Source organism: Aureobasidium pullulans (genome assembly GCF_000721785.1).
Source record: "Aureobasidium pullulans EXF-150 unplaced genomic scaffold scaffold_17, whole genome shotgun sequence".
Taxonomy (NCBI): domain Eukaryota; kingdom Fungi; phylum Ascomycota; class Dothideomycetes; order Dothideales; family Saccotheciaceae; genus Aureobasidium; species Aureobasidium pullulans.
In genome coordinates, this window is record NW_021941037.1 from 12,943 (window position 1) to 38,085 (window position 25,143).

Consider the following 25,143-nt stretch of genomic DNA (forward strand, 5'->3'; position numbering starts at 1 on the left):
ATTTGAAGCGGTCGCACTGTAAAAACGACGGGTAATGTTTGAAAGCATGTTGTTCAAGAAGGAAAAGAAGTTCTTATAAAGGTCGGCATCGATGATGTCTGGATACGGGTATCTGTTCCTTTGAAGCGAGGCCGGAGGTCGGCTGGCTGGCTTGCAAAAGTCTTGGGACGGGCTGACTCAACGGGAGATAGCGATGCGATAAGAATGCTTTTGTGACTCGATACTTTCGAGCAACGACGTTATGAACATTATTCTCTTTTTGAAGCTTTGTCTATATGTCGAGCGGTCGCTGTCGCATCTCTCACGTTGATATGGATGCCGTGCTGTGTCATGGAAGGCTGGTCGCACTGTGTCGCCTTCGGCGATGATGCCGACGCGTAACCTTATCTCAACGTCATTCGCTGTAGACATCAAGGCCATCGGCATTGTAGCCGAGACTGAAATCGCAAAGAGGCAAGCAAATATGCATCATCAAAACTGCTAGTGAAACGGGAAGAGCTTGTAGCATTGATTGCGGATCTAACCTGGTTGTAGCTTAAACGTAGCATGTAAACGCGGAAGCCGCAATGCAGAAGACCCAAACGAGAACACTAAATGACGGGCGACTTGATCTGGACACGGCTTCACCCATTTTCTTGACGGCCTGCTTCTCCACCTCCCTCATGATACTGAGTCTGGCTCCGATCCCGAATCATAATCACCGTCGCTCGAGAAGTAATCATCCTCGCCGGCGTCAGGGTCGCCTCGTCGAGCAAGAAGAGCTTCCAGACGGGAGTAGAGAACACGATTCGCCTCTGCAACCGAGGTGGGCGAGATACTGCTGGACCGATTCCCTACTGCTGTCGGCATCCGCCCAAAACCCACTTGACTACCGACATGTACTTACGATCTCTGTCGTCTTGCTTGGGAGCGACGTCTTGAGAAGGATGCTTGGGGATGTGGTGAGTCGTGTTGGCGCGCTCAATGGTAGGGACAAGCGCAGGGTCTGTTCCAGTGGCCTCAGTGACGGGTACTGGCATGGCAGCAGGCTTCTTGGGCTGCGTCTTCCGAAGCGCGGCGGGAGTGACGGTGGTGGGGACTCTCTTGACGCCAGGCTCAGGCAGCTTGCGGTGGCGTAGCTTCTGCGGACATTTTTCAGCTTGAGAAAACGCCCGAAGCGCGGCGCAGTACTTACGAATGTCTCCTCAACTTTAAAAGGGAGGCCATCCTCAGGACCAAGACTGCGGTGAACGACACGGCCAGACGACTTGAGGCCTCTCTGCTTGCTAGTGAGTCTGGAGAGATCGTCAGAGGCACCATTGCGCTTGATGTCAGTTGAGCTCTTGGTGCCGGTGAAGCCGCCGGGGGATTTCTCAGATGGCTCTTTCACCATTGCGCGCTATTCCAACATGTGTCAGATGGGAGCATTCTATGTGTGAGGCTGTGATGTCTTACACGAAAAGCTGGCTTCTCTGGCGACCACATGGTTGAGTATGATCAGGTAAGGAAGCTTAGACAAGGTTTCCAAACTTGTGCGCACGCGAGAGCGGTCATGAGCTGGATGCTTGGTATGTGTTGCGATGAGGTCCGTGCGCGCGGATCAAGGTGAATGATGTTTCAAGCGTCTCAGCGATGTCTTTGTTCGTTCTGGATTGCTGCACAGATGCAAACATGTTAGGTCGCAAATTGGAATACAATCAATCTCAAGAGAGAAGTTGTCCTGGAGGTCAGAAGCAGACTGGTGAGTCAATGATGCAGTACATTCTCAATTTCAAAGGCGATGCCAAAGTAGACTATGCAGTGATCCATGGGAGCCAAGAACTAGATAAAGACACTGAATTTTGAAGGATCGGGAACATGCTGATGTGAGTTGGTCTGATTGTTGGTTTCATTATTATCTAACTCAATTGGTACACCGGTATAGTACAAAGACCGTTCTCAGTGGACAAAGCCGCGAAAGTGTTTCTTTTGCAATTCTCCGTCATTGTCGCCGCTGTCTCCAAGCGTACAATTGATGCGACTCGAGGATGTCAATTGTTTAGCGGAGGTTTAGTTACGAGTCTGTTTCAAGGTAACGATAAGGTCCTCTAGAACAGATGTGTGCTCCTTCAGAGCCTCGACATGACGGTACAGGGCTGCAATCACTTCATCGATGAGTGAGTCGCCAGCCTCGGCCTCGACTTCGTCCTCGATGTTGGACGCGTGCTGGGCTGAAGTGACTTCACCGTCTTGGTGGTGAGGGGAGGGGCTGTTCTCCATGGGTCTGTCATGGCCAGTGGGGTTGGAGGGCTGAGCCACTGCGGCGGGAGGAAGAGGGAGGAATCGAATCTTGGTGAAGACGGGGGTGGTGTCGGAGATCAGAGGACTAACGGGGCTGCCGAGAACGAGGCTGTCGAGGCCATCGGTCGTCGGACTCATCGGCGAAATCGAGCGAACGCGCTTTGGGGTTCCAGCAGGAGAGGTAGGGGCAGATTTTCCGTAAGTGTCGCCAGGGGGAGGAGGGATGGCTACGAAACGCATCCATGGGACTGGAGAACGTCTAACATCCATCTTCTAGTACATTGTGTGAGCAGAGGTACTCGGGAGAAGCGAGGCGTTTCTATCACTTACGCGCACAGAGGCGGGGCCAGAGGCGACAGTAGTGGCGATAGGGGTAGGAGAACCGCGTTTGATGGGTACATCAAAGGGAGCGTGTTCCACAGTTATGCTGAAGTCGAAAGGTCCAGAAGCGCCGGAGCACAGAGGGATGGGAACCTGCAGCAGAGTAAGAAGAGACCACAACAAAACCCCCATGTAAGACTGACCTCGAAGAAGCTACGAGGGGTATCGAGACTGGGCATGTAGCCATGGGTGGAGACGAACTCCAGCACGGTTCCCTGCGCAGATTGTGAGTGGAGGTGGACATTGAGTATCTGGTGAGATGACACATACCTGATCAGAGAGAGGTCTATCCATCGCTTCAGTAGCTTTGCTTGGATTTTTGGAGGTTGTTGTGTTGAGGTGTGATGTTGGTGGAGGAGAAATGTGTGACCTCGAGGATTGCTAGCTTTTCGACGCGTTCGACAGATACCGCACGACGCAAGTTCCGGTCGCCAGGGGAGACAAAAATCCCGGCAAAAGTCAGCTGATCCTCTGGCACCAAACAATCGGACCCTTTATGCGGAGAAAAGAGTTACGCTGGGCACACGAGCTGGAAGGATCAGGTAAAGGGCTCCTGAGACTACCCCTATCGTTTCAGTCGTTACGGTATGTCCATTGCGACTCCAGTTTAGAAACTCCACAATACGATACGGATCAGAGTTTGATTACGAGAAGACTCGTGGTCCTTCCTACAACACTGGGATCTCTCAGAAAGAGACTGCGAACCAGGACTAGGGAGACGAATAAAGATATTGACCCGGGCGCTGCTACATCGTTTGTCTGGACCCAGAAGCAAGATTGCCCATACAGATCAGATTGAGCGACAGCGATCTGCCATTCACGCTCTACGAAAACCACCTGCGCCTTGATGACCAGCTCGGCTGTTCCTTTCAACTGGTATGACCGCATCCTCAAATTCGGATCCTTCTCATACATGAGTATTCTATTCCGACTACCTCCACTTCGCGCCGAAACACTTCTTGTTCTTTCTTCCCTCGGGCTACCAGATGACAGACGGGGGCAATAGGATGTTGTGACCGTAGATTCATCTCTACCGCTTAAGACCTCTCTGTGCTGTACTTAAAAACAAACGAGTGAATCAAAGTCTGGAACGTGGTGAGAAGTCATCAAGAGCGACGCTGAATGGTTCGACGCATAGCTGTCACCAGAATGTAGCGAAGCTTGCATGCTGACACATCACAATATCCAGACACACATATCGACTCCAAACGAACAAATGTACATTGAGCTTGTCTGATTCTCGCTACTGTCTCGACATCTTTCGGGCCTACCTGCCCGCTTGATAGGTTGAGGATCTACCGCGAAGTTGATGACAGAGCTTGAATGCATCTACATCTCGCACGCATTATTCCTGCAATATCATCGAGGCTTGCTGTGCCTATCTTTTGTGCACTCATTCTCCAGTCGTGCACGACACTTGTCTGCCTTTCGATAGGAGCGCCAGAAAAGCCTCTATCATCTGTAGACTAACGCTACCGCAGGACCATCGGAATATCACCAGTGCTTTCGAGAGTTCCCCACCATTCTCTCCAGTGACCCTCTAGCTCCTGGCTCTAGCGGCAGCAATATTGATATAAGCGTAAAGAACGGGTGTCAAGTACCCAGTAAGAGGAACTTGAGTATCACCTTGTCCTCTGAAGTCAACGGAGAGTGTGCGGAGACAGATGTAAAGAGCCCGAACCATCCGTTTGTTGGCCGAGTCATCAAGGGCAGCGAGAGTTCAAAGAGCAGGAGGAGAACGCTTCTCTGCTTGTCAGGAGCTGGCGACATCGGATTTGTCACCTGAGGCCCGAACGATAGCAAAGCAGGCTTTTGATCACACCCTTGTAGGCGAGCAACGGGCGATTGGAGTGAGCGTCTCTTTGAGGCCAGGAACGTTTTCGGCCTTGTGCAGCTCGTCGAAATTCAAGAGCAGGATTGTATCGATGCGTAGCTAGACCTTCATATAACTCAGCCGCACAAGAGCCATTCTTGATGGCTAGACCTGGAATGATTACTCTCTTGTCCGTAGATTCGCGGCGTAGCTCTTCTTGTTGACAAGCCGAGAGGAGATACAGCAATACGTGGCAAGGAGAAAAGAGCCATCTCATAACCGCAGGGAAAAGGTTCGTGCATTGTATCCGCCGTGGGTAAGCGAATGCTGAAGATTTCAGGTACTTTAAGATGCTTACCATGCTCTTCCTGATCTGACGAAGAGTAAACCTTCCGGCATCAAAGTCATACATTATGTCAAGGGATGCTTGCTTGCTTTCTGTTCTTGAAAGCACAGCTGTATCCTGAGAGAGCAGGTAGTGATCATAGCCATTTGGTTCGGGCAAATACAAAGAAGATCAGATAATCATGTGTGAGCATTGCACGAATGAAGCTTAGAGAGCGAAATAGGTCCCTATATGAGATCTTAGAAGGAGAACTATGACGAAACAGAAGAGTCCAATAAAATGAGTAATCGATTGAGCAAAGCTTCTGTCTATCTAACATGTTCAATAAAGATACATACTTCTCGCAAGATCCCACTATCGCAAAAGATCTGAGCTGCGGGTATGGTTTCCAACTCTAGGCCACAAGTCGAGCATCAGACTACAGAGAGCAAGGCCTTGTCGTCAGATGGGGGAAATGAGCGAGCAGCCATGGTAGAGCTGCGGACCTCTGTGAAGAGAGGCATGGATACCGTACCATAGTGGTCATGGTGTCCGAAGGCTGATTGTTCGCAAGTGACGAGCGCCTTATCAAACGATTGGAGATTCACTTCACTCGTGTCTTGCAGTCTTCCACCAAAACCTCGGCAGCGCATTTCTCCACATACCAAACATCACTTCAATCACGCAACTCTATTCATCACCCATACCCCCCTCAACCTACACGCGCATCTTGGATCCAACACGCGCATTCTTACCTACACACCGTATGTTCGTCACAGTCATGTCACCACGCGCATGCTAACTCAAGACAGACCATGGCTACACTGTTAGACACACTTCCTACCGAGCTTGTCCTCAAAGTCGTCAACCATCTCTCACCTGCATCTGCTCGCAATGCCGTCAGCCTCATGAGCGATTATGCGCGTCTCTCTGTTGATTTTGCCTACTTCAACGCGGAACTGAACGACAGCCAACTCGTAGTCAAGTACGAATGGGCCAATGTCGACTTCCGCTCTCGCTCTGACAGTGACGTCTTGGTCACTCAGAACAGAAACCAACCCGTCATCAACGGCTTTGTCTCAGCCCGAGAGCAGACCTTCACTAATCACCAGTCGCTAATGGCCACTTGCGCCATCGTCGAAGCAGGTGCAACTCTCACGCGTCTCGATCTGCACGGCGAGATCCATTTCGATCTCGAAACTATCATTGAGCTGATGAATCAGTGTGACAACGTTGTCCAGCTCTTTGTGTCTAACTGCACTGCCGTCATCCCGGACAGATTCCTGGCGGAGTTCCTCGATGGCGTGAAATGGAGTCGTCTGAAGGCGCTGGACATCCGCCCTTCCGTTCCTCAAGAGCACCCCAACGGACACATGATCCAAGTCATCCCACACCAGAAACAATACTTCGTTGCAATGATCGTCAAGTACGCCCCAACCATTGCCCGTCGCTTTCCCATGATGCTAGAGCACGACTCCATGCTCATCGAGACCATCTCGATTGCCATTCATGGTCGTGTGAAGCCTTCTCCGGAGATCATTGCTCTGATCAACACCGCCAAATCTTCCGGCCTCGTTCCATACACTGGGTCCAGTCACTCAACGCTCGACTACTTTGACGACGTACCAGAGTTCATACACCCCGACTGGCTCCACCTCAACGTCTCGTACCGAAATGTCGCAGTTCGTCTTGCAAAGCTCTTCATGAAACGTGCCAGCACAGAGACCAGGCTATGCGAGGTCCATGGACATCTACCTCTCTTCTGCTTCAGCAGATCTGAGCGCACTTCCGATGATTCTCAGTGCTTTATGGATTGGGCTCGCGATGAGTGGAAGAGCCCTAACGATGACTCAGTCAACATGGTCAACAGCATGCGCGACCAAGTGCGCGCAAAGAACTCTGTCTCTCGTACCAGTCCTGCCTGGAGTCCCCTCCCTCACATGTCCAAACTCTGTGGACCTATCGAGCCTTCTGAACGCCCTGAGCCTCTTGTCCGTAACGATATGTGGTCACGAACTTTCATGTCTGTCAACGAACAACGCGAAGCCAGACCTGCGCTCAAGCCGAAAGGCCAAGCCCTGCCCCCTGCCCCTACGGTCACCAGGCCTACCCCTCCTTCCGGTAGGCTGCCCAGAACTGGCCCTCCTTCCGGCAGCCTACCTAGAACTGGTCCTCCTTCTGGCAACCTCGCCACATCCACCACTCCCATGCGCCCTCGTGCCATTTGACTTCGCCATCAACAGAGATGGTAATTGGGAAATTTGCCCAACGCAGAGTTGTGCTCACTGCTCTAAAGGCTTGGAAATATCAAGTCACAATCTGGAAGAAGGTTCAGACAGAGATGTTCACGGATGTCAAGTATCGACTGCTTGATGAGCTACACAAGAGCCTTCGGTGGCTTCACGAGAAAAGAGCTTTCATGCTTTCCAGACTTTGTTTTTTCATAGGTAGCGGGGACAAAGACTCACTTCTACCTTTCCCAAGGTTCAATACTATCCTTTACTCACACTCGAGAATTTCCCACTTTTCATGGTCTTTATTCATCGTTTATATATCCCGTCTCTTTTTGTCAAACGACATATTGTTAAAGTGCCTCGCAAATCGTGTTTAAGATTATGTGTTTTTTACGTGTTCTGCGGCGTCTAGGCATAATATTTATTCTCAATGGAATTTCGAGTCCGAAAAACGCCTACTACATCTGTGGTTCAAGCTATCTCTTCAAGTTCATTCGTCGAGCCTACGACCCTGTCCCAAGATATCTGAATATTTATGAAGAACGTCTTTGGGATCAGTCAACACTGGCGCCATGTTACATGTTCGTCACCAAGTCTTGTGACGGGAATGGATTATCTTCTATGTAGAACAATATGTGTATCAGACTACGATGTTGTGTTTTCCTAAACCACCAAACTTTTGTGATCAAGTTCATTCTTCTCACGCCTTAGCTAACATCAGCAAGACCGTCGATCGAAGATATCCACTTTCACCACTGAATAGGAGGTAAACCCCAAGGATCACCAGTCGGCATCGAAATGAATGCTCTACTTTCAGCATCCGGACCAGTAGCAAAGCAGCATGATCACCATCACTCAATGCTTGTTATGCCATCAACTCAGCCAATTGCCTCTTTACCTCCACAGCCTCCTTCTTCACCTGGTCATATTCCTTCTTCAGACCCTCATTCACCTTCTTCTGCTCCTTAGTCTCCGCTCTCGGAGTCTTCAGCGCCTGATCCAACAAGTTCTGCGTAGAATTTAGACGCTCGGGGTACGTGATTAATGCATCAAAAGGGTTAATCTAAGGGGTGATCGGTCTGTCTGGGTCGCTTTTTGGGACAGGGCGAAACTTATGGTTCCATTTGATTGGGCCTTTGGGAGATGGTGTACGCGGTAGAGTTACACGAGTGAGAGCAGTGGTGGGAGCAGGGGGTGCGACTGCTGGTGTATTTGGCGAAGAGGGGAGGACTTTGATGTCGAGGGCGGAATCCTTTTTTTCCTTGGACTAGTTGATAAGTTAGCCAACATTTGAGGAACCTTCTAGTAGCTATAGAGGCCGCGAGCAAGACGTACGTGAAAGATGGATGCGGCGTTGAGTTGCTCAACAGGCTCTAATCGCTAAGCAGAGTTAATACCTCTTCGTTTGGAGGGATGCTGTTCTTCAAGTAGATTCGACATGATGATAGCAAAATGTGATTAGCTAACTATGTGCATGGATGCAAGAATGAAGGCAGCGAAGCATATTCGCAGATGCCATGCTGGGGTATGAATGCCTATGCGAGACAACACTTGATGCGTTTCCATTCGGGTCAACACGGCTGCTTTGTCTCGTATTTTTGCCACTCCCTTTGTTCTAGTCCTATCATGTGAGCAAAGAAAGTGGAAAGCAGCAAAACACGCTCGATGAATCAGCATGAGAAGCGCATCAGATGGGACGCCTTGATCGTCCTACAGAAGCCGTCCAAGGCAGAAAGAACGCTGATGCGGAATTGGGTGTCCAGACGAAAGAATCCATAGCTATCATGTTCACCGGCCAGGGTATTCAAAAGCTTTGTAGAACTGGGATTCTCGTCTACCAAGTAAGCTATCTACGGCTATAGTACGGCCATTACTTTCTTCTCCGCGCTCGATTGAGCCATTGACAAGCCGCTCTCCTCTTCTTGGTAATCTCCCCCTCATAGAGACCTCTGAGCTTGGTCGGGACAGAAAAGTATTACCAAACATCATCCAGCGTGAGCTCTAGGTCTTCAATCACCCTCAGCATCAGATGCTTGAGGGGTGTAGTAAGTAACCAGCTCGTCGAAGTCATCAGAGGACGTGTCGGAAAAGGCAGTGGATAGCCCCATTTGACTGCCTTCTGGCTTTCCGACTGCGACAGCGGTTCGATAGTCGTGGAAATGTTGAGGGGTGTAGTAAGTAACCAGCTCATCGGGACCATCAGATACTGTGTCAGAGAACGCAGTCAATAGCCCCATTTGATCGTCTTCTGACTCCTCGACTGTCACAGTGGTTTGATACTCGTGAGAATGCTCGGCGATGACAGCGTAGTTAAAGATGGGCTCTTCATAGTCAAACCAAGTGGGCACCGGTGACAGTGCTTCGGTAGTCGTGAAGAGAGCCCAGGCTTGACGCCGACAATCGGCCTCTTCACGAAGCTTCTCTCGCAGGACCTCGAGCCTTGCCCCGATTGTCTCGTAACCGGAACTACTTCTGACCATACTGAAATTTCGTCGGAGATGATGGAGTTCGTAAAGATAACCTTTGAGGAGCCCTGCTGACATATAAAGGCGGCTGAAGGACTTTTCCAATGGTGTGGGCACGTTGACTGCCAAGATAGTGTTGAGCCCCTGGTCATGTATTGTGATCTGCTCTTCAATGTGCTCTTCGATAGATTGAAGACCTGTGACGATGTTGCAAATCTTCTCGTACTTGTAGCGTTCGATCTGGCTTCGCATCATCTTGTAACCGCCTTCGTCGAATGGGGCTTGTTCTGCTCCGGCGGCTGCCATCCTCTCCGCCGACTTTGCCATTTCTTCGACTTGAGCTCGAGCTTGAGCCTCATTGTAGATCGCTGATTGTAACTCGCCAATACGAGCGTCGATGTCGCTAGGTGGTAGACCGGCCAAGCGGTTGAGAACCTCGTTTTGGACCGATCTGACCTCATTTGCACAGCTCCAAAGGTGTCTCTCTGACAGTGCGAAGAGTGTAGCTGCTGTATCGGAAAGGTCGTAAGGAGGCGGGATAGCGGGAGGCATAGCATCTCTTGCTGACGGAGCGGTGAATGCGGTTTCGAAAGAGGCCATGAGCTCATCCTTCATCTTGTTGTGTTGTAGCAGTTTGCCAGCGTTGTGAAGTTGTTCGGTGAGATCAGTGACCTTAGCTTCAAGCGTTCTGATCTTCTTGTTAGGAGCTGCATCACACTGGAAGTCGGTAAACTGGTGTGTGGTGGGGATCTTTGCTGCCATATCGAGGTCTTGACCGTGGACGTCCAGGCCGGCATCTCTGCGGGCCTGATAGAGCCATCTCTGTAGACTTCCTACACTGGACAGAGCCTCATCACGTTCTGCCTGTACTTCTTCCACGAGTTGCTTGAGCATCGTGTTCTGAGTTTTGAGACTCGAACATGAGGCACAATCCTGAGAGGTGTTGTTTTGGGGGTTGTGATGATCCTGAACGTTCAAAGCATTGACGGCTAGTTGGTCGAAAAGTTCATCGGAGACAGCGTCCACGTCAGATCTGGTGATGCTGAGCTTTCCATCAAAGTATGGTGTTGCTTTGAGAGAAGAATCCAAGATTTGAGTGGTTGGACAGTCTTCAAGTCGTGGGGCTACCGGATAGATGGGGAGCGGTATGTCATCGTTGGATTCTCCAAATTGCACCGGCCCCTGTGACGAAGGCGGCTCGATGTCCTGCATATGAGATCTGGCAGGCGCATCGAGTGGTTTCAAGGAAGAGGAAGGGGCGACAAAGATCTGAGGGAGAGCAGTTGTACGCTCTCGCTTTTGCGGCAGAGCGATACGCGTTTCTGGGAAGGCGCCGGGAACATGGTGAGTTGTGCTGAAGTCGTCCATTGCTGCAGCAGTCTTTGCGTGCCAGAGATGGAGTTGGGATTGTTCAGAGTCAAAAGATGTGTGCGGCTGCGCTTCAGATAGGCGACGGCGTGGATGTGTTGGAAATTCTCAAGATGCGTGAATTGAGGGCGCTGAAAGGATGTGTTGCAGGCGTGCGTCTGGTCACGGAAACGATGAGACAAGTCCAGTGTCGGGACAAAGAGATATGAGACAGATCACTGGAACAGCGGTGTTGCAGATACACAAGGAGAGGACTGTCAGACGCACGCTGTCTCTGGAGAATAGCTTTCTGGATACATCTCAACATAGTACGAGGTCAACAGACGGTATAGGAGTGCAAGTCACATCAAGACAGAAGACTGTTGTGACAAGAACAAAAAAGTCACAAGTCCCTTCACTTCCAGAAAGGTGAACATATAATGTCAAAAGTTGGAATTAATCCTCATAGAATGCACTGATAGTCAAGCGGTCTTGGTAGGGTGATGCTACGCGCTCCTCGGATTACCTGCGGGAGTAATTTACAAGACTGTGGGCCCCTAGTCAGGAATCAAGTACAGCGAAAGGGCCACCTGATCCGTATTCGAACATCTTTTTGCACCTTTCAACACGCCTTTGCACCTTTTTTTTGACACCCTAGGGGCTGGTATGGGGGTGGAGGAGGTGTTGTTTGTTGTTGTACAAAAAGGGTTCTGTTGTAAGGGGGGTAGTTGAACAGCTCGTTACGGTTGATAGATACGGGGTGTTGGTGTTTGGGTGTGTTCAATCCTCGTCGACGCCGATTGTTTCGCCCTTTTGCACGCCATACCAGTCCTTGCTCTCTATTGGCCTCTTCGAAGCATTTGAACCTTTGAACCAGTGACTCAGTCTCTTTGTGATAATGTTACTCATTAACAATCATTGAGCAATCATACGATATGATTCGTATGTATGCGCAGCTTGGTGGATTTGTAAAGTGCGAGGCCTTCCTGACTGCTCATACCAGTGCACGAACGCATCCAAAAATCAGAAGTGCAAGATCGGCAGTCCTCGCCTGTCCAGGCAATAGCTTTGACAGCCCAAAGTGATACAAGATGTCTAAGCATCTGACATACAGCAGTGAAACCCCAAGATGTATGCCTCGGATGCCTCTTGGATGGGTGACCAGACATGTTGGCAATTGGAAGACCTGAAGACTCAGGATACCGGCAAGTGCCCGGTAGCTCTGACTGAATTCAACAGAATCTCAGAAAACATGTTGCATTTTAGATTTCCGCAACAGTGAATTGATTTTGAATTGATGATTACGGAAGGAGAGGTGTAACAGAACGCCGACCATGGACCTCTTCGTTGATACTTCTACTTGTGTTCTCTATCTATCTACTGGGAATGGAGACGAAACACCGCATTGGAGATCTCCAACTACCGATGATCAAGTGCCGCCAACATCAGGACTACCGTGGTGAACTGATACATCAGTCCAGTCGGAGCCGCATTGAGATCCTGTTGATGAACGCCCAGAACCGTCATTGCACAGGTCTATCAATGGCTCAGCGACTGTATCCTCAACCCCAGACTTTTGATCGTGAGCGCTAGGAGTAGTGCTGATGACAGCCTGGTACTGCCGGATAGCGGACTGGTCGTCCATGGCTTGAGACGCGAGCTCCTCGACCTGGGTAGTCAGGCGTAGGATGTCAGCATCTTTGGCATCAATGTCTTTGTTGAGCTCAGCCTCGCGCGAGGAAGCACGCTCAAGCTTTTCCAAAGCTTGCTGCAGCTCACTGTAAGTTTGACTGATGCTTTGATTGCACATGAGTTCAGTAGTGCGGTCTCTTCTTACAAGCTGGGTGACTTTGCCTTGGAGGCCTTCAATCTTCTTGTCGCACGTCGAGATGTAGGCGTTCTTGTCCGCGAGCTGAGTTTCCAACTTGGCGACAGTTTGGAGATGCTCCTTCCTGGTTGCGACTAGCTCACGACGAAGTCCGTTGGAATGACGATCGTTTTCCAGGTGGTTGATTTTTCGGGCGTGGTTCAAGTTCTGATGTCTCAGGCGGTTCTCTTTCTCTTGAAGTTGTGCGAGAGTTTGTGAGTGCTCCTCCTTGGCCACAGATAACCTGAGTGCGAGGGCGCCATGCTCACGCTTGAGATCCTCACGCGACATACAAGACACCGGAGTCTCGCTCTTCTGTTCTCTGGGGCCTCCAGAGTGCTTCGGGGAAACCAGGATACCTCTTCCTTGTGGATAAACCTCCTCTTCAAGCGCATGGAGAGCATCGTTGGCGTCGTAATATCTCGTGCGCAACTTCTTGTTGAGCTCATGACAGTTTGCCAATTCCTTCTCCTTCTGCTCCAGCTCTTTGTCTCTGAGTCTCAGGTTTTCTTTGGCGACGTAGAGTGCCATCTCGATCGAGCCAAAGGGGGGTTCATCTGCGTCCCAGTCGTCGTCTTCATCGGAGTCATCTTCATCGGAGTCATCTTCATCTTCGTTGACCAGGTCACCTCCATCTCTTTTGGCGTCATCGTGCGCCTTTTGCTTTCTCAGCCACTTGTTTTCCTCCAGAGCCTGGCTGAGTTGTTGCTTGACTTGATCCAATTCTTCCGGCAGGGTCTTCTGGATTTCTTCTGATGGCTTTGGAGTGGCGTGAGTGGCATGTTGCGCTTTGGTGTCGTCCATTGAGGCAGAACTGTGTTCTGGGGTATCGGCGTGCTGAGCCAGCAGAAGATCGAGCTCGGGGCAAGGGAATGCGCCAGGGAGATGATGGATGGCGCTGAGTAGAGACGGTGCGAGCTGAATGAGTGCCTCGGGCTCTTGTATCTGCGGGTCATGGCAGCTTGAGTCTGACATATCTGTCTTGGGAGCTTGGGACATTGCGGTGAAGATGGCGCTGTGGGTCGCGTACAAACGTCTGGGTGTAGGTCGATGTGACTCGAGAGAGATTGAGTTAGGAAAGAAAGCCTTTTACCATGTAACGAGGAGCCAAGTGTGCCGACTTGGGAAGATAAGAATAGCACAAGGTTGACACAGCATCTTACAACCCGGCACTTTCTTAGTCATGTCTCGAATCTTCTGACCCGGCAACGGAAACGTTCAGTCGTGAAGTCTCAACCTTCAACCCTTACTGAGCAAACACAAGCGCCGAACATTGAGATCTTGCACACATAGGAAAGATGACTGACTCTAAATTGTGGCGAGCTCTGACACGGGATGAAATGGGATGGAGTTCAAGGACGGCCTGCAGAGGTCAAGAGTCCACTGTGTCACGACTGCCAGCTCTAACGCCCAAGTAGTCTTGACCATCCAATCGAAGCAAAATCGGCAAGCTAATTCATCTCACAAGAACTGGCTACGAGTAGGTTTTGATTCCTTGTTCATATCGTAGTTGTCTTTGTTGTGCTTTTGTTCCTGCTTCTTTGACACATCTGAGACATGTGTATCAAACATCCGGAAGCGACTCATTGACTCCATTGAACATCTCCACAACGACAATCTTCTCAAGCGTGATTGATGATGAGAGTCATCCATCGGTGTAGAATGAAAGAAGACCAAGTCTCAATTCAACGACAGCTAATGGCTGAACGAGCATTGATGTCCCAAAGGATACAATTCCAAAGAACCACCGCTCTTTCACCCGGTGGTGGAGTGGTGTGAGGGAATGACTGCTGTGTACCAATCTGTGTGCCTCTGTCATTACCAATCACTACCCTACAGACGTTGGTTCGAATCCTTCCCCGGGCAAATCTTTTTCCTTTTGCACTTTTCTACCCACCGCTCAAGTCTATCCACGTTTTTTTTTATCATGCAGTTGCAGAGCATATCATTGCACGCCAGAAATAAACCCAGGGGCTCCCAGCCTTCCATCACACCCCTAGAATATACCTGTCAAAATGCAAGATGATATTCAAGGTCGAGTAATTGTCCAGTGAGAGCATGAAATAATCGAGCTCTCACTGGACCTTTATTTGTTTCTCAAAAACTTCTTGACTTTTGACGCGCTATATTTAGCCAATGCTGGGTGCCTGGGATAGAGCATGTTACCGAAAGCACATCACAAGTGAGAGAGCGAGACAAAATTTTGAGCAAACACGATTTGATTTAACTACTTATCGCAGTCTTCTCCTTTCTTGCGCCATCATTGAATATCTTTGTTGACATCCGTCGCGCGCGCCATGCTGTGAAAAGCTTTCAAGCATCGGAGACTTCAACCCAGTCCTCGCCGTCGATGGTAGGACTCTCGACCTCCTTGCCGCCAACTCCAGCAGCATCAGCCATGAGGCGTTCGATCCAGTCCTGAGTGACCTGGTCATCCTGCATTTCCTGGATGTGCTTGATCTCGGCGGGAGTGTACGAGCGCTTCTTCTTGACGTAGGGGTCGCCCTTGAAGTCGTTGTTCTCGGAAACACTGATCTTGGTGGCCTTGAGGTTCTCCTCCCACATCAACTCGATGATGCGCGACTTCTCCCTGAACGCGTTGATTTCGGCCTCCAGGACGACGACTTTGGCGCAGAGCTGGTTGTGCATGGCTCTGACCTTCTGGAGCTCGGCGTCTGTCTCCTTCTGGCGCTCCATCATCTGGGCTCTGCTGGGCTTCTTGCTGGGCTTCTCAGAGATGTCGTGGGTCTTGTCCTCAGTGCCGTGCTGAGCCTCCCAGAGTCCCTTCAAGAAAGCTTGTTCTTCAGCGGCTTCAGCCTCATCCTGAGACATCTTGTGAGTGTAATCCTTGATGTAAGCTTCGAATGCCTCCTCATAGGGAACAGCGTCCTGGCGCGCTTGATGAAGCTTCTCCATCCATCTGTCCAAGTCTTCGGGGGACATGTCGTTGAAGATGGAAGCGCGAGACTTTCTGTAGCTGACAGCTCCTTCTCTGGCGATTTCCGGAGACAAGAGTTCTTCCAAAGAGAGAGGGGTCTGGGCAGTGTCAGATCGTGGTCTCAAAGAATATGATTGCCTCACATACCTCTTGAGAGTGGACTCCGTATCCTGGAACGAAGCGAGAGTGGTCGCCTTCATCAGCGGAAGACTGCATCTTGTTAGTCATTGTTGCTAAAAGTTATGCTTGAGGGCAAGTCTCTGCAAAAGGATTGGATGGATGACTTACCAGGACTGAACGGTACCAAGCAACGGCGCCGGGGACAGGATGAGCGCCGTGGATAGGATGGGTGCCGGAGACAGGAAGGGCGCCGTGGACAGGATGGGTGCCGGGGACAGGAAGGGCGCCGGGGACAGGAAGGGCGCCGGAGACAGGATGAGCGCCGGAGAAAGTATGGGCGCCGGCGGCAGAGTCGGCGCCGACGGTGGTCTTGGTGGTTGACATGGTGTGTGGTCCGGTATGTCAAACTGGTTGAGATAGAGAACAAAGTTGGAGAGAAGAGACGCTGGAGACTTCAAGCTTGCACAACATCCAACTGCTTCTCACTTGCGCCTAGTCGCGTCCTCACTCAACTAGATGACGCGTCCATATCGCTCAAAGGGGAACATCAACACGGTGGTCCGGGCGTAGGTATGATTTGTTTGCTTCTCAATTTCAATGCTTTCATTGATGTGCTATCCAATATCAGGTTCTTTGCCATTGGAAAACAGCGCCGAAGTATGCCAGACATTCATGGCAGATACATAACCGTCCATCCTTAATCCAGGTTGCTTTCAGCACATGTTGTCATTGTCCTAAAGGTATATTGCTTACTCAACTGTCTTCTTCCTGATGACCATGTATGTCTCAGCAATCATGACTGCCAATCTCGCCAAAGAGCCCTCAGGTAACGGCGTCAAGACAGCCGTAGCCAGTCTCAATGCCTCAGTGACCAAAGCCATATGGGCCTTGGCCCTCTTGTTGACCTTTCTCTCCTCTTTCTTTTGCTTCTTCATGTCCTTGATCTGCTTGCTGAGTTCCTCATTCTGGGCAGCCAGCTTTTCGAGCTTCCTGTTGATCTGCTCTCCGCGCTGATCAGTAGGCCTGCAGCTATCATCATCTTCAGAAGAGCACTCGGAAGGTGTAAGTATGCCATCTTCTGAAGAACAGAGAGAAGGAGCACGCTCGCCGTTCTCTGAAGAGCCAGGAGTGGGAGTGTAGACACTCAGCTTTCTACTTGATGCAGGTGTTGAGAAGGGGCTAAGACCAGAGTTGAGCTGTTAACCATGTTAGCAAAATTCTTCGAAAAGGATTGGCCTGTGTACCCCTGATTCATAGAGACCCAAAGTATGCAATGTTCTCCCACGAGTTGCTGCTGTTACATGAACCATCTTGCTGAGTCTTCGAGATTCTTGGGTGCTGCGGTTGGCTAAGAAGTTGCTGCTGCCAATGTAAAGCTTTTTCCAATACCTTGAGGAAGAAAGAAGAAGAAGGAAGGAACGTTGATGAGGAAAGATATACTCCAGGAGGTGTGAATATCATAGCTGCCACCACGAGGACAACAGTACGTTCGTCTACGTAGCAAGATATTATGGGCAAGGACTGTTGGCAAGTGTCACAATACCGCTGGGTCGCTCCTGCTGTTTTGGGACCAATGATCATGTAGCCATAACTCAGAAACGCTTCACATGTCGGAGCGGTATGTACACCACTGGCCAGAGACTTCTCGTACTACAGATCGCTACTGTCAGCAGTATGGCTGCAGCAAAGTTATGTTCTTTTCCCGATGCACTCAACCCCACCGTTACACCCTGATAGCAGGAACTGAAACATTTGTCAGCACTTCCCGTCCCCTCAAAGGGTGACCTTCAAAAGAGCAGCTGTGATCCTTAGCCAGCTGTTCTAGGAATGTACGAGTGGTTCTGATCTCTCACAGTTATGAAGTAAGTCGTAGCCCGAGCGTCATACCAGAAACGACAGAATGCTGCCAATCGATTGGCAAGCCACATCAAGAATGCTACGGGCTTCTGCAAGCCTGAGATCACTGGTCTTCGCACCTGCCAATAGGAAACCTTTGCGGTATTCCCCTGACCAATGATATCAGCACATCCTACATCCCCATGCGCTAACGCTTGTCACTTGTTGCAATGCACGATGAGTTCCCGAATGTAGAGCTAGGTTCGAGGAGAGGGCATTAAACAGTCGCTCTCTGTGGACGAGGCTCTCTTTTCCAAAGGTGTTATGCATTTTGATGCATAGTGCAATGCGCATCGTCGCGGGCTGAGAGTCGAAGGGACAAAACATAGCATACGGGGAGTCACTAAATTTGACATCCAAAATCAAACTCAAATCATAATTTACAGCTCAGACTCCGAACATCCATATTCCAATGCCCTTCTGTAAAGCCATGTTTCAAAGCAAAAGATGGAATGGTCTCTCATGAGATCAAGGTAAGAATGCCATGTTACTCTCTTCCTCTTCCGCCCATTTGTTTGAAGTGTGCTTCAGCAGCAATAACAACAACTCTGGCGATCGAGCCTTCAGGTTGAGGTGTATACATGATTCCCAGTCCAAGGGCAATACCACCACCAAGCTTCGCGCGCAGACCATTGACCTGATCTTTCTGCTCAAGAGTGCTGACTCTGGTAGCAAGATCCTGATACTTGGGTGTGCCATAGACGATTGGCGAAGCTGGTGGAGTGGGCTAGAGTAAAGTTGTATAAGTGGCCTGGGCTTGGATGAGAAGAAGACATACCCTTTTGGCAAACAGGTTCATGACAATGCGAGAAGTGGCTCCAAACCAAGCCATGATGGAGGAAGCTGACAGAAGCTGAACCAATGGGATTAGCTCTGAGGACCCCAAGAAGAAGCCAGCATACTTGTTCCTTCCACAACTCAAAGACTGCAGAGCAATTGTGTTGACAAGAATGACAGCAGTGATTGGTTGTAAAAGGACTGGGAAAGTAGTGTAGCGAGAAAAGTTTGAGTTCGCGAAGGAAAGAGAGAAGAAAGAACAAAGTGTTCCAAAAGACAATATATCTCCTTAAGTGGGACAGAAAGCCGCTGTCATTGCAGCAAAATGAAGCCAGCAATAGTGACTCAGAAGTAGGGGTCGAATATTTGGAAGAGGCTGTTGTCAGTACTACAGTCGTCGCGAGACCAATTGATACGCTCGGAAAGACGTCCCGCAGTGCCTTGGCAAGTAGCTGCTGGCTATACGAAATGGTCATCATTTTACTGGCCAGATTCCTCACCAGTTTCCAGTGTTGCTGGCAAATGACTTCCAAATGTGCTAGGTTGTACCAGCTCTTCCAGGTTGGCAGAAAGAGACGGAAGGCGACGACCAACTACACCTCACCTACAATAGGTCTAGCACGCCAGGAGTTGTTTACTGCTTTCGCTGGATACTCACTATAATGGTTCAATGTCTGGGCAGAGGAATGGGTGGAACGAATGATGTTTTGTATAATCAATCTGCAAATGGATGGTCAAGCTCGTGTTCAAAGTCTGCTCTCCTAGTGCATCCTCGTCATAGCCGTCTTACGCCGAAACCAACTCAAGAGAGTGGACAATTGCAATACATGAACGTATCCTCTACTCTTTCTGTGAACAAGGCATGAGCGAGGGTTGATTGCCTGATTCGTGTCAGTTCTTCATACTCCCAAGTGTGTCCGTGGAAATCGATCATACCTGCAATTTCGAGGGCTCCAAGCTTCGGATGTGTCATTCCAAGATCCCCCACAGCGTAGCAGGTCCGTGTTGCTACCACTCGACACTTCCGGAAGAAGTATGCATTTCTGATACAAACTTTTGCTCGCTCTCGTGGATCTGAAGCTGCTGACGAGTGATATCAAGGTGCTTAAGACTGGTCGTGAGTAGTCCTTTGACGTGATCTATGCCTTTGATAGCAGCTTGGACCGACTCTGTCGCCTGATCGACACGAGATGTTGTTGTCATGAGCGTTTCGATTGGTGGATCAAGAGCGACAGCGCCTCCATCAAATACACGAGCCAAGCGTTTGAGATTGTCGATGGCGGTATCTTCCTGCTCCTCGGTCTTAGGTTGTATAGTTGTCCAGGACGGCGTCTCTTCATCAGTCTCGATATTGTACAAGGGCTTGATGAAGTTGGTGAAGACAGCCCAGCGGGTATCTCCCAGAGCGCGAAGGATGATCTTCTTTGTGCCGCTCTCAGACGTTTCTCCGGAAAGGTTGTGGTCCTTCTCAAACCATATGACAGATCTTCCCTTCATCAGTGTATCCCAATTCTTCAGAATTTGCACCAAGACGTTAGTGTCGAGAATCTCGCCCTCTTTGAGCTGAGGAAAGGTCCACTGCCTTTCCAATACCCGCAAGATCTTTGCGAGTTCGCGGTAGTTGTGGCTTTCGGGGGACTCGTCTTCCCATCGAAGATGGCGTGGAACTGTCTCGGAAGGATCACAAGCTAGACCGATGGCCAAGGCATAGATTCCAGAGTCCAGGTCTGTGAGTCGGTCAGCGCGTTTCTTGATTCGGAGACTGTGGAAGTCTCACTGGTACCCGGCGTGTGGATCCAATGGCCGCCTGGAATTTCCGCTTCGCATTTCTCGACGGTTATTTTGTATGCCATGTTGATGAGCGTATCGTTGAACAAAAGAATCTGAATAATGGCAGAGGAATATGTCGTCGTATCTGATAATATGGATGATGGAGAAGTGAGTCTCAACAGTCAAGTCAGAAACGCGGCAACGCCGAGGAAATGCAAGGCACTGGAGCTTGGAAGGAACCATCGACAGCAAGCGCAGCTTCCTGGAGAAGAAGCTTTTGCCCCTGACAGAACTCAAGGAAGGGAAGGAGCTCCCAGAAGCGTGCAACGTTGAACTCAATTACTCATACATGGTGGAAGATAACCGCAGAGATCCTTCAGCCTGCGCGAGATGATGGCAAATTTGGATTGTGATGTCAAGTATCACCGCACTGCAAACCAGCGATCTAGGGAGGTATATTGCATGGAGGCGAAGTATGTCTTGTCCGAAAGTTGGGTAGTCTAGTAGGAATGGTGCTGTGTTCCGAAATGTGTTGCTCGCCGCTACTGCTTGCGCTACCAGGTTGTTGGTTCGATTCCATCGTGGGACAATTTCTTTTCTTTTTGCACAAGTCTACCGCTTGCAGGATTGGTCATGCTGTACTGTTCTTAGCATTTGGCTGCAGTCGCAATTGATCGCCAAACCCAAGAACATCATGCCTTCTAATAAACGGTGATGTTAAGTATCACCGCACGGCAAACCAGCGATTTGGGGAGCTATATTGCATAGAGGCGAAGTATCTCTTGTCCGAGAGTTCGGTAGTCTAGCAGGAATGGTGCTGTGTTCCGAAATGTGTTGCTCGCCGCTACTGCTTGCGCTACCAGGTCGTTGGTTCGATTCCATCGTGGGACAGTTCTTTTTCTTTTTGCACAAATCTAAGTTGCAATTGATTATCAAACCAAAGAATATCATGCTTTTTGATAAATAATTTGCAAGGTGCCTAGCGTGACGAGAGCGTACCGTTGATTCCTTTTGCACTCCTTCTTGTCATCCTGTCCACTTCTCTTCGCTGTTCAAACAGATTCAGACTTGCTCACATTCATTCGTTCGCTGCATGCTCGTGATGGATGGAGGACAAAACACCCGCAGTGGATACAGATTGGGAAAGAATGTCAAGACAGCATGAACCAAAAAGAGCAATGCCGACCAGTCGCCATGTTGTGAACATACTGCTCAGACAGATAGCCATGCGCACAGCGAGTACACTTTTGCAAGATGGCAACGGAGTAAAAACGACTTCACGGAAACAGGACCGCAGCACGCATATACATCGAAATCAATAGACACGGGGGGCACGAAGGCGTTTTCATTCAGGCAACAAGATCTAGAAAGTGCACGTTATGTCCCTCCGCGGAAGCTTCGTTCCTTTGATTTTCCTCGTGAATCGCTACGCTTGTGTACCATCTTCTGTCATTATGATCTAATAACCCTCCTTATGCTCTCAATCTGACCGCGCTTTGGGCTTGATGGCGAGAAGCCGCTGTCGGACGTACTTTGTGGAGGAAAAGAGGTGAGAAGGCGCTCTACCAAAAGACGCTGGGTGGCTCTGCGGGGGGGAGGGCTTGGAGACTTTGGATGAACATGGAGCTACTGTGACTTGATGCTGTTCTAGCGTGTAGTGTCGTGAGCTGTGGCACGAGGAGGGGGCTGATGTTCGGCTAAGACAGCCTCCTCTACGGTGGCAGTGAGCTTGTCGATGGCTGTTTGTAGATCTCCCTTTTTCTGTTCATACTTGTCCAGCGATTTGGTGGGCTTCTCGACAGCAGGAACGATCTTTGCGCGAGTGGTGTGTAGCTTTGTTGCAATGGATTCGATGGTAGCGGCGGTCTTACGGATTTCTATGGCAGGCCCCTCTGAATTGTCGACGTTGTGTTGGGCGTCAGGTGTGGCAGAAGTTTGCACTCGAAGTCGAGGAACAGGTTGATGCTTGGGAAGAGTCGAGGCGGTCTCGATGCGGCGGGCTACCAGATGAGACTCCACAGGGAGACGCTTGATGGTTTCTGACCTTTCAAAGTATCCGCAGGGCTGCCAGCGACATTTGACAGAACGAACAAGGACCGTCCTTGATTTGTGATTCATTACCTTGGTCCAGACTCTCGGTTCTCCCTCATCTTGGATGAGTCTGTACTTGTCTCGGTGATGGTCGTTCCAATAGTCGATGATCGCAGCTAGATGACTTTCCTCCAGAGGAAAGTATGGTTCTGTCGATGCCCAACCGAATCCCTCATAGATGCTTTTCAAAATGGTAAAATATTTGCCCGCAATGCCGTCGGGTAAGGCTTCGATAGATTGCCGATTGTTCCTGTCGTTGGCCATTCCCACTGCGAGAGCCCAATATCCACTCTCCAAATCTGCTCGACGTCAGCAATACTGTCAATTCAACTACGATACTGGTCATAATTACTGGTGCCGGGCACATCACAGTACTCTCCGCCGGGGACGTAGATGTTGGATATTGAATCGCTTTTGTCGTTCATCGTGTCTTCTCGCGTCAGACGGCGGAAAAGGAGACTGTCGAGAAGCTTTTCACTGGAAGGGACAACTTGAACAGGTTTGAGATTTCGTCTAAGTGGGAAAACCAATTGACCAAGAAGTGGAAGGTGCTGGTCATACAAATAACAAGCCAAGCCGGGCGTTTGTCTCAAAATTCGCCGCTCTCGCCCTGAAACACGATGCGCAAAGAAAGAGACAACCTGTGTTCTGAATTCGGACAGAGCAGAGTCTGATATGCAAGTAGTTTCCAGCGACTTCCCATTCCAAAAGAGATCAAGAATTTGCTGTCAGTTGAGAATGTGGATAAGCAAACAGAACAACGTGCCATACTGTTGCACGAAAACATGCAGCATTCCTGCGACGCGATTCTTGGTGCAGAGGTCTGGAACATTAGAGAGCTGTCTTGCATATCACTAATTCCTGTGCAGCATCTTGGGTCATTGAACATCTCACGCACAACGATTATGGGTACATGTCTTTCCAGTTGCTGCGTGAGCGCATGTTATTGACGGGAATACAAAACTTGTGATCGAGTGTTTGCATGATTGGTAGTGAGCTATGTCTTTGTTTCCGATCCTTCCGACTTCTTTGCTCCAATTGTTGCCCATGCTCGCAATCGAAGTCATTGCAAGGTTGCTTGGAACCAAGCAGCGCTCTCGTTCTCCTTGTATCGCCCAGCCAGAGCCCTCCTTGTCTTCCGCGACGGCACTAAGCAGTGGTCTCCTTGTCTTCAGCAACAGCGGCCAGTTTCAGGGCAGCCAAAAGCACTTCCATGGTGGCAGTCAAGCTGGCAGGAGCAGGCGAGGGGAGCTTCTCAAGATCCTCCTTCAGCTTCTCGACTGTACGTAGCATGGTTGACGAATGCTTCTGGAGCTCATCGATGATGATCTTCGTGGTCCTGGGATCAGTGAAGTGAGCAAGGACTTCCCAGCGGCGGCCGCCCTGACGAAGAACGACGGTACAATCGGGAAGCTTTGTTGATCCCGCGAGCATGTGGAGGTAGTTGCGGCCACCAATGAGGAGCTCATCATTGACGATGAGGCCGTACTGCCCTCCCTGACGGGTGTCGTTCCAGGTTCTGATAATTGACTCGAGCATATAGATTGTGGACAACTCCATGACGCCAGTGAGGCGGGAGCCTGGACCAGTGGTCAAACGTCTGAGGTAGTCGAGGATCTCGCGTTCTGGAGTGCCTTCGGACCAGTCAAGAGGGCGTTCCATGTCGACACGGGAGGCGAGACCAGCCGCAACAGCGTAGAGTGCGCTCTGCTTGTCTACGTCTAGTCAGTAAGGTACGACATGCACAGAGTCGAGGCTGCGACGCACCGCTTCCAGGCACTGCGAGCCATCTGCGACCAGGCATGTATGCTTCCATGATTGTTGTGTTGTTTGGAGATCGAGGTGTAGCGACAAAGCGCAGAGAATATATGGAAACCGCGGTGTCGATTTTGACGGCTGCGAAGTGTCGCGCGTGTAAGCGAGTGAGAGTGAGAGTCAAAAAGTTGATCACCTTGACAAGTTCACAAAAAGAACCGAGTGAGAAGCAACAGTACTTTTTGGAAGTGAATGGAAGCATATTCGTTGCACCTGCATCTCCTCTGCCTTGTGGGGCTGTTGGAATGCTTGTCAAGATGCATGATACTTTTGGCGACTGAGGTCAAGTCCACTGAGAGTAGCCAACATTTCACGCTCGCTCTGGAGAATCACCCAGTCACAAAAATCATCTTGCCTTTTGGCAGTTGGAACGGGGGCATCTACGTGTCTGAGAAAAAAGTGTTTATTATCGCTATCACGATCTTCGCCGAACGCAGATGCAAGTGTGGATAAGTCTGTTTGCCGGATCTTCCTCGTAGCTCACAATGAGTCTTCGGTTCCTTGTACTTCTTCCATCTGTCTCGACCATCTTCGTTCTCTCCAAAGTCCAATTGTCCATCCTGCTCATCCACAGTCTCTATCCTGGATCGCTGCAAGAGTCATCGCGGTCGAGAGCTTCAAAGGATGTCGATCGAGTGCTGCTATCTCCTGCGTCTCCTTAGGAAGCAGTGGCGCGTTTGATCGAGGCTTCATTGGATGAGGTAGCAGATGGAGAAAAGCCAGGACCACGAAGAGCGGAGATGAGCATATTGAGTCTAGGCTGGATGGCTAATCTGTACCGAGGCCCAAGATAGTTGAGAGACATAGCCAGAGACCCCATGACGGAGAGTTGAGAATCGAGGCGTTTCATGGCGTCGCTTGCGTCGGTGATTGTGCACAGGTCTTCAAGTCTTTTTTCTTTTCTTTTTAAAAGAAGTTTCTTTTCTATAAGCTCTTTTTCTAAAGCCTTATTCAAGGCTTTATATTTCTTGAGCTTTTTCTTATAAGAAGAGAGAGATTTCTTTAAAGAGATCTCTAAACGAGAAGAAGATCCTTTAGGACGACC

At 49.9% G+C, this 25,143-nt stretch overlaps 9 protein-coding genes across 9 annotated transcripts; 1 reads left to right on the plus strand and 8 right to left on the minus strand.

Moving 5' to 3' along the window:
- Positions 1 to 1,975: 1,975 nt before the first annotated feature.
- Positions 1,976 to 2,410, minus strand: M438DRAFT_347771 (uncharacterized protein; the record flags this gene model as incomplete). The annotated part of the gene is made up of 1 exon (XM_029905982.1): positions 1,976 to 2,410. A coding segment is annotated over exon 1 (365 nt), but the record flags the coding sequence as incomplete, so codon positions are not given.
- Positions 2,411 to 5,593: 3,183 nt separating this feature from the next.
- On the plus strand, positions 5,594 to 7,006 carry M438DRAFT_337616 (uncharacterized protein; the record flags this gene model as incomplete). The annotated part of the gene is made up of 1 exon (XM_029904011.1): positions 5,594 to 7,006. One exon carries the CDS (start codon positions 5,594 to 5,596, stop codon positions 7,004 to 7,006), a length of 1,413 nt encoding a protein of 470 aa, XP_029757824.1.
- Positions 7,007 to 8,075: 1,069 nt separating this feature from the next.
- M438DRAFT_337617 (uncharacterized protein) lies at positions 8,076 to 10,845 on the minus strand (the record flags this gene model as incomplete). The annotated part of the gene is made up of 3 exons (XM_029904012.1): positions 8,076 to 8,279; positions 8,348 to 8,385; positions 9,030 to 10,845. The coding sequence occupies 3 exons, from the start codon at positions 10,843 to 10,845 to the stop codon at positions 8,076 to 8,078; spliced, it is 2,058 nt and encodes a 685-aa protein (XP_029757825.1).
- A 1,408-nt stretch (positions 10,846 to 12,253) lies between these two features.
- On the minus strand, positions 12,254 to 13,690 carry M438DRAFT_407706 (uncharacterized protein; the record flags this gene model as incomplete). The annotated part of the gene is made up of 1 exon (XM_029909909.1): positions 12,254 to 13,690. One exon carries the CDS (start codon positions 13,688 to 13,690, stop codon positions 12,254 to 12,256), a length of 1,437 nt encoding a protein of 478 aa, XP_029757826.1.
- A 1,234-nt stretch (positions 13,691 to 14,924) lies between these two features.
- Positions 14,925 to 16,205, minus strand: M438DRAFT_407707 (uncharacterized protein). The gene is made up of 3 exons (XM_029909910.1): positions 15,918 to 16,205; positions 15,777 to 15,839; positions 14,925 to 15,727 (listed from the first exon to the last, which is right to left on the minus strand). Exons 1-3 carry the CDS (start codon positions 16,131 to 16,133, stop codon positions 15,005 to 15,007), a joined length of 1,002 nt encoding a protein of 333 aa, XP_029757827.1. The 5' UTR covers positions 16,134 to 16,205; the 3' UTR covers positions 14,925 to 15,004.
- Positions 16,206 to 16,498: 293 nt separating this feature from the next.
- M438DRAFT_337620 (uncharacterized protein) lies at positions 16,499 to 17,059 on the minus strand (the record flags this gene model as incomplete). The annotated part of the gene is made up of 2 exons (XM_029904013.1): positions 16,499 to 16,945; positions 16,994 to 17,059. 2 exons carry the CDS (start codon positions 17,057 to 17,059, stop codon positions 16,499 to 16,501), a joined length of 513 nt encoding a protein of 170 aa, XP_029757828.1.
- A 1,073-nt stretch (positions 17,060 to 18,132) lies between these two features.
- M438DRAFT_337621 (uncharacterized protein) lies at positions 18,133 to 20,275 on the minus strand (the record flags this gene model as incomplete). The annotated part of the gene is made up of 4 exons (XM_029904014.1): positions 18,133 to 18,372; positions 18,424 to 18,498; positions 19,473 to 20,149; positions 20,200 to 20,275. 4 exons carry the CDS (start codon positions 20,273 to 20,275, stop codon positions 18,133 to 18,135), a joined length of 1,068 nt encoding a protein of 355 aa, XP_029757829.1.
- A 1,564-nt stretch (positions 20,276 to 21,839) lies between these two features.
- M438DRAFT_357605 (uncharacterized protein) lies at positions 21,840 to 22,708 on the minus strand (the record flags this gene model as incomplete). Its single annotated transcript, XM_029907184.1, has 2 exons — positions 21,840 to 22,582; positions 22,636 to 22,708. The coding sequence occupies 2 exons, from the start codon at positions 22,706 to 22,708 to the stop codon at positions 21,840 to 21,842; spliced, it is 816 nt and encodes a 271-aa protein (XP_029757830.1).
- A 724-nt stretch (positions 22,709 to 23,432) lies between these two features.
- M438DRAFT_382987 (uncharacterized protein) lies at positions 23,433 to 24,115 on the minus strand (the record flags this gene model as incomplete). Its single annotated transcript, XM_029908926.1, has 2 exons — positions 24,051 to 24,115; positions 23,433 to 23,998 (listed from the first exon to the last, which is right to left on the minus strand). Exons 1-2 carry the CDS (start codon positions 24,097 to 24,099, stop codon positions 23,433 to 23,435), a joined length of 615 nt encoding a protein of 204 aa, XP_029757831.1. The 5' UTR covers positions 24,100 to 24,115.
- Between the last annotated feature and the right edge of the window lie 1,028 nt (positions 24,116 to 25,143).